Raw genomic sequence first — 15354 nt, forward strand, 5'->3', positions numbered from 1 at the left:
TTTAGGAAATACTGTATCTGTATATTAATAACCCATGAAGTCACCTGAATAATTTACACACTGCGCTGTACGTTTCATAGATTACTTTGTCCAGTGCTAAATATTCATAATAAAAAAAAAATCCTAAACATAAGCAAATTTCAAGCTGCTGTCTTATTTCTTACTCTCAGGAACTGAACAATAACACTGAACACTGCTTTAGGTATCCATATGCTGGTTCATTTTCAGCAGATGGTCCCTAATAGATTGTTATACTGTTGGTATGGTTACCCAAAGTAAATTTCTGGATCCTGACACATCTTGTCTTCAGACTTATGATCTCTCATATATATTTAGTAGAATACATGTGTATTCCAGGGGAAATCCATCGTATAACTTTTTTTCATACACACAAAAAGCTCTGGCTAGATTGAACAAAAATGTTCTGCAAAAGTATGAATATTTACTGTCTGAAAACTGACCTGGAAAAATATATTATAGCAGTGATTACAGAAAGAACTATTGGATGATATGAACTATATTCATGCTAATACAGAACCGCATCTACAAAGGATTAAAGTGAATAAAGGAGACATGGCCTGTGAGGTTCTGACCTAAACCCTCTGTCATTATAATCTGGAGAACTTGGCTTCATCTATTTTTAAATGATTAAGATAATGGGTAACTTTTTTTAAACCTCTAGCACTTTTGTGAGAAAAATTATAGATTGTAATAAATTCTAAATTCCACAGGTGGCTCAAAAAACTTATAGCAAATTTATGTCTAGAGGTTACACTCATTCTATAAACTTTCTCACAGAGGTAGTCAAATGAGAGGTGCAGATAGCAATCAACAGAGACAAGTTGTGAGGAGAAGAGAGCAGTAAAAAAGCTGATAATCGTGCACACTCCAACTGCTTTAATCTCTCTTTCCCCCCAGGGACACTGTGCAATTGCAGGAACTGGCAGCTTCCCTGCAGCTGGCACCATGCAGGTATAGGAGCACACAGCCAGCTGCTGCCCACCCTGACCTGGGGGGATCAGGACCGGGGGCTGCTCAGAGTAATCCGTGTGCCCTGCTCCCCAGAAAGAGCCTGGATGGTCTTATTCCTTCCAGTTTTCCCATGTGCCTGTTTACAAGACATTAAGTATACAAATTATGGAGGTAGAGTGGCCAGATTTGTGTTAAACATGGGAAGGCAATGAGCTACAATTTTGAGAATTCCTTCTCTGTTTCACTCAGGTAATAAATTTCCTTCTCAGAAACAATGAAACAAAATAATGATTTCTGAAAACTATGCTCAAAGACATTCCTAAAGCATAACAAATAATTCTGTGAAGTAATTATTTTTTTTCATTTGGCATTTAACTGTCTTATACATGAGACTATCTTTCTCAAAACTCCACATTTGCTCCATGACAGTGGGATTATGTAGAAAACTAAGGCTGAACTGGGGAATGCACATGGGGAAAGAAATGGAAATTGTAGAGATCTGAGCAAGCTGTAGGTTTTCAGTTATCGACATTTAGCCACAACATAGAACTTTTAATGTTTTCATGAGCCCATTCTTCATAAAGAAAACCAAAAGAAAGAGAATTCAATTATTAAAAGCTGCACGCATCAGCAAAAGGAGCCTTTACATCTTTGCACACCTCATCAGCTTGAGCTAAAACAGTCACTAGTAGCTATCATGAGCTGTACAACCACATAACAGGAAGACAAGGTACAGATTTTGCCTGTAGGTTTTATAGGAACATAGTAATAGAAAAAGAACAGTGAAATTCTAAAATCCTGTGTTCAGATTTTATGCTCTGCCCACACTTCTTGTGCAACCATTTTTGCCAGTCCTAATCTCAACTTTTTTCTTGCCTCTTACTCCTTTCTAATTCCTACGTTCCTTTCCCAGTCTGGGTCCCTACTTTTCAGGCCTCCCATTTTGCCTCTAAATTTCAATTGTAATCTAATTTTAAGTCAGACCTAGTCTCTCAACTAGTTTGCCACTTAAATACCAAACTCAGGCTCTATATTCCATCATACTCAGCTTTCTTCATCAGTTCTTACAGTCTTTCCTGTCTTTACTGGCTTGCAAACTTAGTTTAATTCTAGGGGAATTTTATACAAATTCAGTCTCCCTCTTCAACATTTTCTCCCAGTATACAGTTCCAAGCTTTTCCCTACCCTTTTCACATGGACAGGTTTCCCTGTTGAAGCTCCTAGCAGCAAACCCGATTTCTCATCTTCAGCCTCTTTCCTGCTCCCAACGTCTTGGCCCTACCATTCCCTTGCAGTGCCAGGCTCCCATCCTAGTGTCAACAACATAGTCTGTACAATCTCCTACCCATCTTTGTAAGGCATGAAGACCATAGCTCTCTCCAGTAGTCTTTTAAGGACCTAGGAGGCCAAATACATGAAAATAAGTTTGCCAGATGGCAGCCTGACAGGCATAGCTAAGTCGGGTTAGATTGATAAGTCATTTTTCTCTGTTGTGGTTGGTTTCTTGCCCTGTGATAGTACCAATACAGAGAAAAGCTTATGAATTATCATGAAGGAGTAGAATAATGTTGGCAAAATTATAGCAGCACAAGCCTCAAGAAAAGACGCTGTTATACATCCCTTGTGTAACTATATTCTGTATTTGTCTTGTAACAAATTTTGTCAGCATAAAGACATATGCCACCAGAAGTCTACAGGGGTAGTAATAATTGAGTACAAGGATAATTATTTTAGTGAAAATTAAACATAAAAACCCCCACTCTGATGTCACAGTTAAAGAATTAAATCCAAATAGACAAAGCCAGAATGTACTATGTTAACGGTAAGACAAGCTTATAACGTCAACTGAGATGTATTCCACTTTCAAATAGGAACTGTGACAAAGCAATATTGTGACCCACATCATATTCGTGTTTTATTGTAGTCATCTAAAAATGGCCAAATGCTTGTCTTTGTAGGAGCAGAATATATAAAACTTATGGAGGCTTTAAATACCACGACTTTGAATTTCTTACGATTCTGGTATTTATCAAAAGTGTATGGGCTTTATTTGGCATGCAGGAGTTGTGCAGGAGCAGTCATTATGCAGGACTGCTTTAACACCCCCAAAACCCCAAGACAGTGCAGTTCCCATCAAAACAGACAGCTTCTTATCCTTCTAAGTTTTACCAGAAGGTCTGGCTTCTTCAAATGGTTCAGCTCACTAAAGCTTCCTCAGGACATCATGTGCTCTCCTGCCACTGATATTCTCCTCTCTCTCCTCTCATCTCTGCTGCCAGCCCTCCCACTGCCAAGGGAAACATAAAAGTAGTTCCCACCTCTCACTGAGCAGAAGACATTCTGCTGCCCAAACCAACAAAAAGGAGACATATCAAAACCAGAATTGCACAGTTATTTTTAATACTAATTCTATTCTACTTTCCATTACCTCTACTAATCTTTTCAAAACTGAAAAGTAATGTATTTCCCCCTACTGACTTCGTAATTTCCATTTGACAAAATTGATTCCCTTGCACCCCTCTGTTTCTGTTCCAGTTAAAATTAATGCATTTTTAATTTGCTTCCTTTGAGCCCTAGGAAGATCAAAGATGGTAACCAAGCTCTGGGAATTTTGCAAAATTTGTTCATTAGTAGTCTGATAGCAGAAGGAGCGTATCCTTAATTTTTTTGTTTATTATTTTCCAATAATAGAGGAGTGGATGTATAAATGGGTGAAAATAAAAGAGATTTTTGAAAGCTTTATAAACAACAGTTAATGAGAATCTTTGACTAATTCAAGACACTCTAAATACTTTAGTTCCACTCTCCACTGCACTAAAATGGAGCCATAGTGTATTTTTATTATTTAAAAATCTGTACACTTTCTCACAATGAGACAGAAATCCACTCATCTCTTCACAAAGCCACGCTGTACACTTAAGATAAGTGTCCAATAAATGTATGGAAGCAAGCTTGCCCTATCTGATGAAGATAGATTTATTCATCATATTCTTCTCTCCCTTACTTAATGCCCACTTTAATGAAATCAATTAACCAATATTTTCAAAAGCTGAACAGAGATTCTTCCACGTTGTGAAGAAATTTCACTGTTGGGAAAAATTTTCCTCATGAAAATATTGAGGATGACAGGCAAAAGTGGTAGGCCTAAATGTTATATGGATTTTACTGTCATACTTACATACGAGTAGTAACTGAAGCGATTACAAATTAATAGGATCCACAGTACTTAAATAATTTTGGAACTTTGTACTCCTCTGATTGTAACACCAGTCTGCTCTATCATGAGACAGCTAATTCAAAAAACATTAATGTGCTTTTTCATGCAGCACTACTTTTGTTTATTTGTCAGTATAGATATTGTTTGTGAAAATTTCTAATGTCTGTGCACCCAAAGATAGAAAATATCTATAAATAATATCTGCAGAAAATGGAAATGGCATTCTTGTAAGACATAAGTAAAGAGTGCCACATTTTTCAATCAAGTCCTAAAACCAGTTTTATCTATCCTGGCAAATCAAAGACAGAAAATGTATGACTAGTAAATATTTATCCTGGATAGCTAATTTGTTTTACATTAAGAAAACTGTTGTCTTCTGTGATTCATGCTTGTGTTTTGGAGTGGGATAGCCAAATAAAGCACTCTTTAAAGTTTACAGAACAAAATGCATTATTTACTTAATTCCAGAATATTGAATAGGGCACCCTAATAGCCTTGAATTTCCAGTATCACTCAGAGCAAAGTAGTTCATTAGTCAGCATCCAGATATCTGAAAGTTTATCTCCCTTGTACTGGTTGGTGTCTTTTTAACTGATCTTAAATAATTTTTAACATCCAGCTGTGCATAAACAATTGCAATTTGCAATTTGTTGAAGAACAGGGGCATTGTAGAATTGGAAAAAAAAAAAGTAATTGCTTAGTAAGAGTTCATTGTAGTACCTGTTCATTCCTATTTGAAGTGTATGTGTTGTGAAGATGATAAAGTTCTGAGGATAATAAAGGTTATTAAGTAAATGCTTTTATGTGTTAGACTGAGAATATCTTGTGTAAATTCACTGATTTACAAAAACTTGTACCAACATAGCTGAAAACATATTTGCAATATAAAATTTAATTTTTCAGAAAGGTAAAATACTGGTTCATCTTTCACTAAAGAAGTTTAATATAGAAAGTGTAAGATCCTTGACAAATATATACAGAAGACTCTGGTAGCATAAACTGATATATTACAGTGGGCTCTTTGCACAGGTGAAGAAAGGGTGGTTTCCAATTCCCTCCATCCAGAGTATCCTGTTTCTGGTACAGAAATTTTTTATAATTTCAGGGTTTTTTAGCATATTTTGTATTTACTCTTCATTATTTTTTACAATGAACGATATTTGGGATTTAATTAACAAACATTTAAGCAAACCTGACAGGACAGAATAGTAGGGGGAAGTACTAGGTGGTTGTGTTGTTAGAGTGCCAGAGTGCTAGATCCAGTTCCAGATGCAATTCCTTAATAACCTCAGACATAAATCCTCTTAGAAACTGAGTTAACTCTCTGTGCCTATCTGAAGTCCAAACCTTTCAAGGGAATGATGTATCCCATTGTAACAGACTCCCTACACATTGTAACTGTGGAAAAAATAACAGTACTGACAAAAGAAATTAATAATAGAGATCTCTGACCACACATAGAGGGAAATAAAGAGAGAAATCTGATGAGGTTTTGGAATATTGTTCTACTTATTTTGGATGTGACTCTTTATCACTTATTAGAATAAATATATTCAGATGCACATAGGAACTGCATTTGGCACTACTCTATAATAATACTGATTTTGTTTCTCTGTTTCATGTGCATTTCTCTTAATGCTTTTTCTGTCAAAATGATTTCTATTCACCATTTTTCCAATTTTTAAATAAAACCATTTGATTAAAAGTACTGCATGAGTGAAAAGAAGCTCCATGGAGAAAAATATCAAATGAACAATACATACATGAAGTGCTGCACTACTCCTGAGCTGAGCCTAGTTGTTTACAGAAAATATGCTGTACCAAAAATGACAGAGACGGTTGTAGTTCAGTTCTGATCAGAGTAAACTTGTGGAATTTCAATCAAAATTAGAAATAGAAAGCTGTTTAAACAACATTTTCTCTCGCCTTCTCCTACTAATTCATGAGAAATCCGGGTGTAACATCTGTATCTAAACCAAACGTAATAAGAAAACATTTCATAACAGTTGTGAATCTACCAGAAGGAGCCCTCTGGATGCTGAAACAACATACTAAGTGAGAGTGGGGATTCGAATTCACTTTGACATTTTATGACCATCTCCACTGCCCACCTCTCGTTATAAAGACTGAAGAGAGGATGCTTGACTCCAACTCTCAGAGACTAAAAAGGAGATCAAGAAAGCCCCAGTCTTAAACCATTCAGGATCTTTGAACAGGACACATGAACAGGGTCAGCACAGCTGTGGTCAATTAGGAAAGGTAGCAAAACAATTAGAAAATTATATTTAAAAAGCAATAAGAAAAGAGTTTGTTTCTTCTCACCTTTTTCTTCATTTTTACATTTTTGAAAATTGCATGAACCCTCCATGTTTTTGCAAACATTGCTCCAAATGCAGTTGTGTATCCCACTGTAAGAATCCATGTTCGGACCTAAAATATATATACATAAATAAAGGCAAAGTCATTTAATTTTCAATGTACAATGTGGATATCACAATTTAAGCCAACTTGTTTCTCAAGGCCTCGAGAAAAAAATATTCAAAGAACTTCACAAAAATTTTAACATTTCAGAATTTCTCATTGCTTACTTGCTTTTTTAACTTCTCCCTCCATCCTCTCTCCAACCGAAACAAATCTGGATGCTGAATTAACCCTCTCTTTCATATATAAAATCACAAATCTCTTACAATATTCTGCATTTTTGTTCACTTTTGTTGTGTTCTGTGCAGATAGAGGAAAGAACTAATGGAGGAACTCGAGACAGACTATAAACAGTACTCAGCGAGCTAACATTAACAGTAACATTTTGATCAGAAATGAACAGAGAAATAGAGATGTTATTCAGACTAAATAAGATAAAATTGTACTATGTGAGATATGCATCACTCAGTGAAAACCCTGAGTATTCTGGAAAGGTAAGAAAACAGGAACATAGTCTTGGTAGACAGGTCCTGGAGATGGTGAGCTTGCACAGAGTGATGAAGCAATAGGACCCTGAGCTGGCCACAGCTATGACATAGACCTATCTAGACATTTTCCTCATAGTGAGCTTCACAGAGAAAACCAGAAAATTTAAAAACTAAAATAGAACTGATGTATTTAGTGTAAAAAAAGAGAATAAGGTGTGTGTTGTTTTTTTTTTTTTTAATAGAAAAGCTTCAAATTGATCAAGAAGGAGAGAACACAAGTTACAAAAGCTTTTTTCTGCAATTTCCCAACTGCCCATAGCCTCTTGTACATAGGCCCTCGCTTTCAGACTTGCTTTGATCTAGGACAGTGACTTTCAGAGTTGTAGTAAGTTCTGCACAACCCTCTCTAATTCCTTGGAAGTTTCTCTTTTCATTACCTATAGGTTTGGTTGTTTGAAAGCTTTTCTGCCCTCAACAGGCCATCTTCCTCCCCAAAGATGGGTCAGACACTACAGAGCATAGCAGGTAGAAGACCATGCAAGAGGCACAGCATGGAGCTGGAAGCCAATAGCTGAGAAATCACAAGGAGGAGGAACAATCTCATCCTCTTTTTAGAGACTACACATGAACCAGTTGTCAAAAAGGGAGACTGCACAAAAACAAAGAAAGAAGTCCCTTGCAGATGAAAAAAATGAGGGAGAGACAATGACTAAAGAAAGGGAAGGGAAAGCTATAAAAAAGGAAAGCCAGACTTCTTTTGGCCGTATTGATCATGCATCCTTGGCCAGTGGTGTTTTGTGATGTAAAACTAATCTGATTTAGAGAAACCAGCACATTCTGAGAAAGTATTTGGAAAATAACCTTTAGATGACCTAAAGGCAATGTTTTTCATTGGAAACCAGGCTAGTTTCACATCTAACATCTGGAGAGTTTGGGATTTTTAACTTGTAACTTCAGGATATGCATATTGATGAGAAACCAGGTGTTCTAGTAAGACGAAAAACTTGGCATCTAAGATAAATATGAGTAATAATCTAAGTGCTTCATTTCTAAATATATGCTATCTAGCTTTTGCTTTTCCAAATTTTTTCAGAATTTCCATTTTAGTATTCAAAACGTGGGTTTTTTTCTCCCAAAATTTTCTGTGGAAAAGAAATTCTGAGTTTTCATAAGTATTAGTGATTGGGCATCAAAGCAGGAAAGAAAAGATATGAAAAAAAATATTACACATTCAAAAACATTGATAAAGTAATAAGTGACATAAAATTACTGTCGTTCCTTACAATAAACAAACAAACAAACAAACAAACAAATAAATAAGTAAATAAGACACATTTGATCCATAATGGTTGGGATTATGTATAGAAGACTGTTTAGATATATATTAACATCATAGTGGCACCTAATGTTGTGGTTTATCTTTAACATTGCTCATACTGACCCTGAATGTAGAGTTCACCCATTGCTGGTTAATCTTGTTGTTAATAAAACTGATAAACCAACTGCGATTAGATTGAAACCCCACTTTGTGACATTCTTGAATGTGATATTGAAAAAGAAACCCCTAACCAAAAAAAAAAAAAAAAGAAAAAAAAGTAATAGATATTTGGGTCAGCAAAGTATTATTTTTAACTGAAATACTTCTCAAGTCTTTGCTCATTATCCACTATCATACATTATGCTTCAGTAAAACCACTGTTAGATCAACTCTGAGTGATTTAACAAATTCATTTCATATCAACATGTTCATCTTAGCCAGTTACATTTTTTTTGACTTGACACCAATAACCATACTTAGCATTCAATCTTTTTGCTGCTATTAATAAGTATTCAGCTCTTTTCTGTACAGTTTAGTGATATATTTGGCAAACAAATACATGGTATTTTCGTGTCTCTAATAAGAGTCTGATTTGTTCTCACTGAGACAGTAATTGTCTCTTGGGAATAGTAATAAATTCAATTATGCTCATAATATGTTTCTAACCCAATATTCAGAAAAATGTTATTTCTAGAATATTTAATTCAAAAAGTTTTATATATTCCTGATCTGGATTGTGCATATTAGAATAACATAACCACTGTCTGTATTGGAAACATTCTAGCTGAAACATACCAGGAGATTTTGTCAAAATGAGATCACTGTTGCTAAGAAGGAGATGGTAAGTTTCATATGAAAATAAATTTTTTACTTTGAAGAAAATTACCTCGAATTTGTCTGTTATAATTCATTAATGCAGCTGGCAAAATGAAAAATTTAGAAAATAGCAGAAGCCTCTGAAATTCATATATCTGCTCATTTATATTAAATGTATTATACCTCCAAATCCCACTCATTTGAAAGAACATGATAAAAATAACACCAATAATCATAGAGGATGACCATTATGTTATAGAATTGATCAGTAATTCTCTCATGTTGGAAGTTTATAATGACGTATTTCGACAGAAAAAGCTGAAGAAGATCACCCTTCACCCAGTACCCACCAAATGAGCAGGAAAGAGGTCTCTTTGTAGACAAGAACTTGCATTCAAATACGTATTCCAAACTGGACACAAAACTTAAAAACATTCTTTTTTTTTTTTTCTAATTAAATGGTCAGGTCATAACAAAATTCTTCATGCCTTCAATTAATTTTCGGACATACTGACTAATTGAATATTTCCTACTAATATTTTTTTCTCTATAATTCAAACACAATGTAGAAGTGTCAAAGGAAATTATATTCTTTGGTATACAACAATCAAGTATACTTATACAGATAGTAAAATGCAGTCTCCTAGTTCTCTTTCCTTTATACTTACTACACTATTTTGGTTTAGGGTCTGTTTTTGAAAGTATCATGTAGGAATTTGCGCTTTTTATAAGTAGAAGCTCTTACAGGTGCATTGCTTGTGATAACTAAAAAAACTAGAAATCATTTATCTGATGAACAACACTGTTGACAATCACCAAACACTGAAAGTGTCTCCATAAAGAAACAGACCTTTCTGGGTAATTTTTTTTAATGGAATAGTGAAACAACTTGATTCTTTAAGAACTCCTTCTTCAGCTGGTACAATATTTAAATTATGTTTCTGTAGTGGAATCACTTAGACTTAAAAATTCTTGAAATATATTTTTTACCATCTCAAAATGTGTGTGGGTTTTTTTTTTTTTTTGATTAGAGTTTTTTTGGATTTTTGGTTGGTTTGTTGGTTTTGAGGGTTTGGTTTTGGTTGGTTGGTTGTGTTTTTTTGGGGGGGTATGTGTTTGTTTTGGATTTGTTTTGGGTTTTGTTTTGGTTTGCTTTGCTTTGCTTTTTAATAAAAACTTGCACATCTTTCTTTTGTAGGACTTGACACTCCAGACACTCTCCAGTTTAATATATGAGACTCAGACTGATTAATTTAGGGAATATCAATAATTAGCCAGTTCTACACATGCACTGGGTGGAAGCTGCAGTGCCCACAGGGTTAGGCTGCAGCTGAATACTACTGCTGAGCATCTTAGAGGCATCTCGTACTAGACTTAGGCACTTAAAAGGGACAAATGTGAGAATAAATCATGCTGTTGGTTTAGCCCTGGAGAGCACAATTATGTTTAAGAGGACAATTCTGTTGATTCTTATGGACTACTCATGAGTTGAAAATTAAGTACCTTCTATTTTTCTTGGCAAACCAGAGACGTAAAGTACAATTATTATGAACAAAAATGTGTCATCTCAACAAGTTTTCACTGGGTCGTGATCCTGCTTCTATTAACCATGGCAAAACTCCTTGCACAGGTCTGCACAAGTGGACCACAAAGAATGAGTTCATCCCTTTGAATTATACTTTTCTCATTTATATCAAACATTTTTGACAAGTTTTTATGACTCTTAACACATTTTTAGAATTTGTGTGGCACCAGCACAGATTCCTGCAAAACGTAAGTGGTAATAATGTTATAGAATTGAATCCTGCTGTTTTCACATAAATTAAGTACAGTGGCTCATCACATGCTGTGAGATCTCCTGTGGTGATTTCTTAATACACTTTAGATCATTTTTCAGAGTTAATCTGTGGGCAGAGTAAAAGATGTTACACTTTCTCCTTTTTCTATAAGGAGCTTCTGAAATCTGTCTGCTGTCCTACTGTAGGAGAGGTAAAACACTCTAAAAATATTACCTTAATAAATCTCTGGCAAGGTTGTGGTGTATTTACTTAAGCACACAACATAATTTTGTTTCTAGGATCTATTCAGCCTCATAACTTTTGTTTGAATCCTTTTTTTTTTACCCCCAAGAAAATGTCATTTACTAAAATAGAAGCTGAGCAGGCCTATGTTAAACTCAGTAACATGAGTTTTTCAAAGGCAATGAGAATTGCCTTTGAATTAATAGGAGTGAGATCAGTCTCAGGCTGAAGGACAGTGAGGACAATTATGGAAGTGATTATACAAAAAAGGGATTAAAATTAACAGCTAAACAATTAAGTAGGAAATAAACTGAAGAATACACACAAAATTAAAAAGGCCAGATGAAAAAAAATAAACAAAGGCTATGGTTTCTGGAGACAAAGAAATAGATTAGAGGTCTAAATCCTCTTGCAGTTCAGTAAAATTTGAGTATCTGTCTGTTTGGGTTTTCTTTAATTCCTGTCCAAAACTAAACAATTTGTGGAAAAGAATTAGGCAAATATGAGGTCTAAAGATGGGAAAAAAACCTCACCCCAAAACCTGAGTTTTGAAAAATGCCTAAAGAGCATAAAGAACATGACTAAGGAGCACATCTTCAACTACTGTCCAAATATCAAAGCCAGACGCTATTTGGTAGCACAGCATCTAGTCCCAGGGGCTCTTGCCCATAGTATAATGAGAAAACCACGGCTTCAAGGTGGCACTGCCCAGATGTTTTACTTTCAGTCAGTTGCCTCAAAAATGATTAAACAGAGAAACTCAAAGTGACAAGTGAAGACAAAGCAGAAATAAATAATTAGGCAGAAGGTTTGTATGTCTTCTCCCTCTCCCTGTTTACCCATTAGAGGTAAGTCCCTTCTTCCAGAACTGCTCTCAGCCATCTTTCATAGTTTTAGCAAGTTGCCCACCATGCCCCTCACCCTGCAGCCTGCTCCCATTCCTAGGAATCTGTTTCATAACATCTCACAACAGTCTTTTCCTGCCTGCTCCTCACTGTAGCCTCTCAGTGTCTGATGTCTTTTCCAGGATGTCTCTCCACTGTTAAACCACCCTGCAATCCTCACCTTGCACAGGTTCAGGGTATCCCAAGAAAAGATGCAACGTGGACCATGGAGTTCCACCTTGCCTAGCTGTTCTCTCAGCATGGCAGACATAAGACTATGAAAAATCAGTAAAAAAGAACAAAACCTGCCTTTCACATTGTTACACGGTACAGAGTCAAAAGTGTTAGTGATCCATAACTAAGAATAATACTAGTTGAAAACTAGAAAGGGCTTCCTGAATGTCTAGATACGTTTAAAGGTCACATCTTAAAGTACACCTTTGAGAAGATAAGGTCTATAACATCTACTGTTGCCAAGAATGCACATGTTCTCAAAATGTTTGACTGAGAAAAACACAAATTCTGGATACTAGCACAGACACACTGCAGTAGGTAGCTGGATCTTTCAGTGGTCTGACAAAGTGGTATCTTTATACTCTCTCTCTTTCTATCTCTCTATCCCATCTCACCCCACTGTTTGGTTTCTTCCTTATGTACAAATTACCCCTAGAAGAGTATGAATCCTATACCGAATTATTTTAAACATATCATTTGCCCCTTTTCTATCACTGCCATCACCCAGTACAGCACACTCTCTAGGAGATAGTGATGCTACACATCACAACTACCAAGACTGAGGAGAAGCAGAGATGTTCAGTCTACCTAACGCAGCAGGCCTTTCTTTGCAGAGATTATGGGCATTTTACTCCAATGTGGAGCACTCAATCTTCAGCCCCAACTTAATAATTAGAAGTACCTATTTGAGGAAAATGCATAACAGAGAAGACTATGGTCCTCCTCGGGACCATAGTAGTCTTTCATCCCATAGCAGTTCCAACTTGCAAAGACATTACTTAAATGTAAACCATGAAATTCTCAGTGGAATGTATTGCAGAAGTCTAAATGTTATGATCATATCTAATATTCTCTCTATTTTAAGTATCTACATTTAGTATGTCAGCTTAAACTCTATTCATAGGATATGTCACTGGCATTGCTAATTTTGAGTCTCTCTCTTCCATATAATGAATGTTTTCAATTATATTTCCACTTGCTTGCATTTTTCCAGTTGGCATCACATCTCGTTTCACACCCTTACTTCTAACTTTTTTTTTGCTATGATATCATGGTAATTCTGAGATTAAAAACAAAGACAAAACATTCTCATTCTCTCTCTCTCTCTCATATCTGAAGCACTTTGTACTTTAGCATACATGGATTTAATGAAATATTGTATTGCTTTTCCTTGTTCTGTACGACCAATAAAGTTGCCATTAAGTAAGACACGATCTAATGATTCAATAATACACTGACCACTTTCTCAGAACTCACTGTTCTGGATCATTTTAATTCCATATAACTGGAGTTTTAAAATATGATACCTAATCTCTAATTCTGACATGAAACTAAATAATGCTACATTTGCTATTATGAATTCTTACTGCAAGTACGAACAATTATTATGCATATATTTGATTACTTTTCCATAGAAAATGGGCATACCAAGACAAAAAAAAGTGTGTTTGGGAACAAATTACCCACTCTATCACAGAGTTAACATTATATAATTTCAAAGACAAATATAATACCCCTATTCAGCAAATTATTTGACCATATGTTTGAAGTGCTTGCTGACTCTCAAATACATTTACACTTGTTTCTGTTTCAGCATAATGACTTATACACCATATCCTCCCACAAGTGCCTTACAGAGTGGAAAATGGTACTACAGCTTATCAAATAAATCCTTTGAAACTTCCAGGTGTTAATGGTTTAATTTTGGACCACATTTCAGTGTCCTTGGAATATCACAGCAGTAAGCATATGGCATATGTAGATTTAGATTTTAGAAAAGTATAAAACAGACATTACAAAGCATTTCACCCTCCAAACAGTGGTATGAACACTGTACTACAAAGGAAACACACCCAATAGAGTTGAAAGTAATACCTACAATTTGGAAAACATTTTTTCTTGCATTTGTGAGTATAGAATCATAGAATCATAGAATCATAGAATGGCCTGGGTTGTAAGATATCTTAAAGATCACTTAGTTCCAATTCCCCCTCCATGGGCTGTTATATACAGAGACTGTATATAACATATCTAATTAGGTACACTTGCTCTTGTGTATATTCTGCTACCCTGGTGAAATCTAACCACTTTCGAAATACAGAAGACAAAGAGGGTGATTACTTGGCTTAGAGAGGGGATAACACTAATGACAGAGAGGGGATAACACTAATGACAGCTTTATAGTTTTGCATGTGCTTATAAAAGCCAAATGAAAATTTTTACTTCCCTACCAAAAAAAATATCTCCCTTCATTGACATGGTTCTTCTCTGTGCCTGAGATGTATTTATTACACTCATGATTTGACTCAATGGCTTTTTATGGTCATTCTCCATTGTAGCTAGTTCTTTCAGAGACTAAGCCACAGTCTTACATAAAATGGGAATTTTAAACTAATCTCTCATATGGCTAGAATGGGTAATCAAAATCATGCATTTCCAGGGAGATGGATGATGAAGAGAGATTTGTAATGGCCTGATCCTATAAGCACTGGTATCTGTAAGCAGTCCTTATAAAACCACTAAGCATATTGCCCATATGGAAATCTGGATGTTTATGACATGGAGCCAAATGCATGTGCTGTACCCATCACTTTGTGGAAGTTTTGAGGAGAGGAGGAGAGAGAAAAGAGTTACTGAACAGAAAAGCATGTTTGTCTTTCATATTTATGAATTTCCCAGCATTAATTCAGAGTTTTCTAGATATAAGAAAAATGCATTGCCATAGTCAATGATAGCCATGTAAAGATGGTTATCATTATCTATGCTATATCTATCATTATTATCTAAGCTTCTAAGAGAAGCATAAGCTATTCCATTAAAAAATTATAACTGGAGAAGGAAATTTTATAAGAATTGTTTTAATGATCAGGAAGTCAGAAAAAAAAATTTCCTGATTGGCAGTTACAGAAGGGTTTGTTGCATCTATGGATGAAAAACTAATTGCTGACAGACCTAGGATTCATAAGGTATATAGGTAGCTGTG

The 15354-nt window shown here is 35.4% G+C and overlaps 1 protein-coding gene across 1 annotated transcript in view; it reads right to left on the bottom strand.

Moving 5' to 3' along the window:
• GABBR2 (gamma-aminobutyric acid type B receptor subunit 2) overlaps window positions 1–15354 on the bottom strand; it is a 471821-nt gene that overhangs the window by 145389 nt on the left and 311078 nt on the right. Inside the window, exon 12 of the mRNA XM_027741022.2 lies at window positions 6512–6619. Coding sequence (XP_027596823.1) covers window positions 6512–6619 — 108 coding nt within the window. The remainder of the gene's footprint in view (window positions 1–6511; window positions 6620–15354) is intronic.

Source organism: Pipra filicauda, unplaced genomic scaffold, assembly GCF_003945595.2.
Source record: "Pipra filicauda isolate LSUMZ 115617 unplaced genomic scaffold, ASM394559v2 scaffold56_size3634133_pilon, whole genome shotgun sequence".
Taxonomy (NCBI): domain Eukaryota; kingdom Metazoa; phylum Chordata; class Aves; order Passeriformes; family Pipridae; genus Pipra; species Pipra filicauda.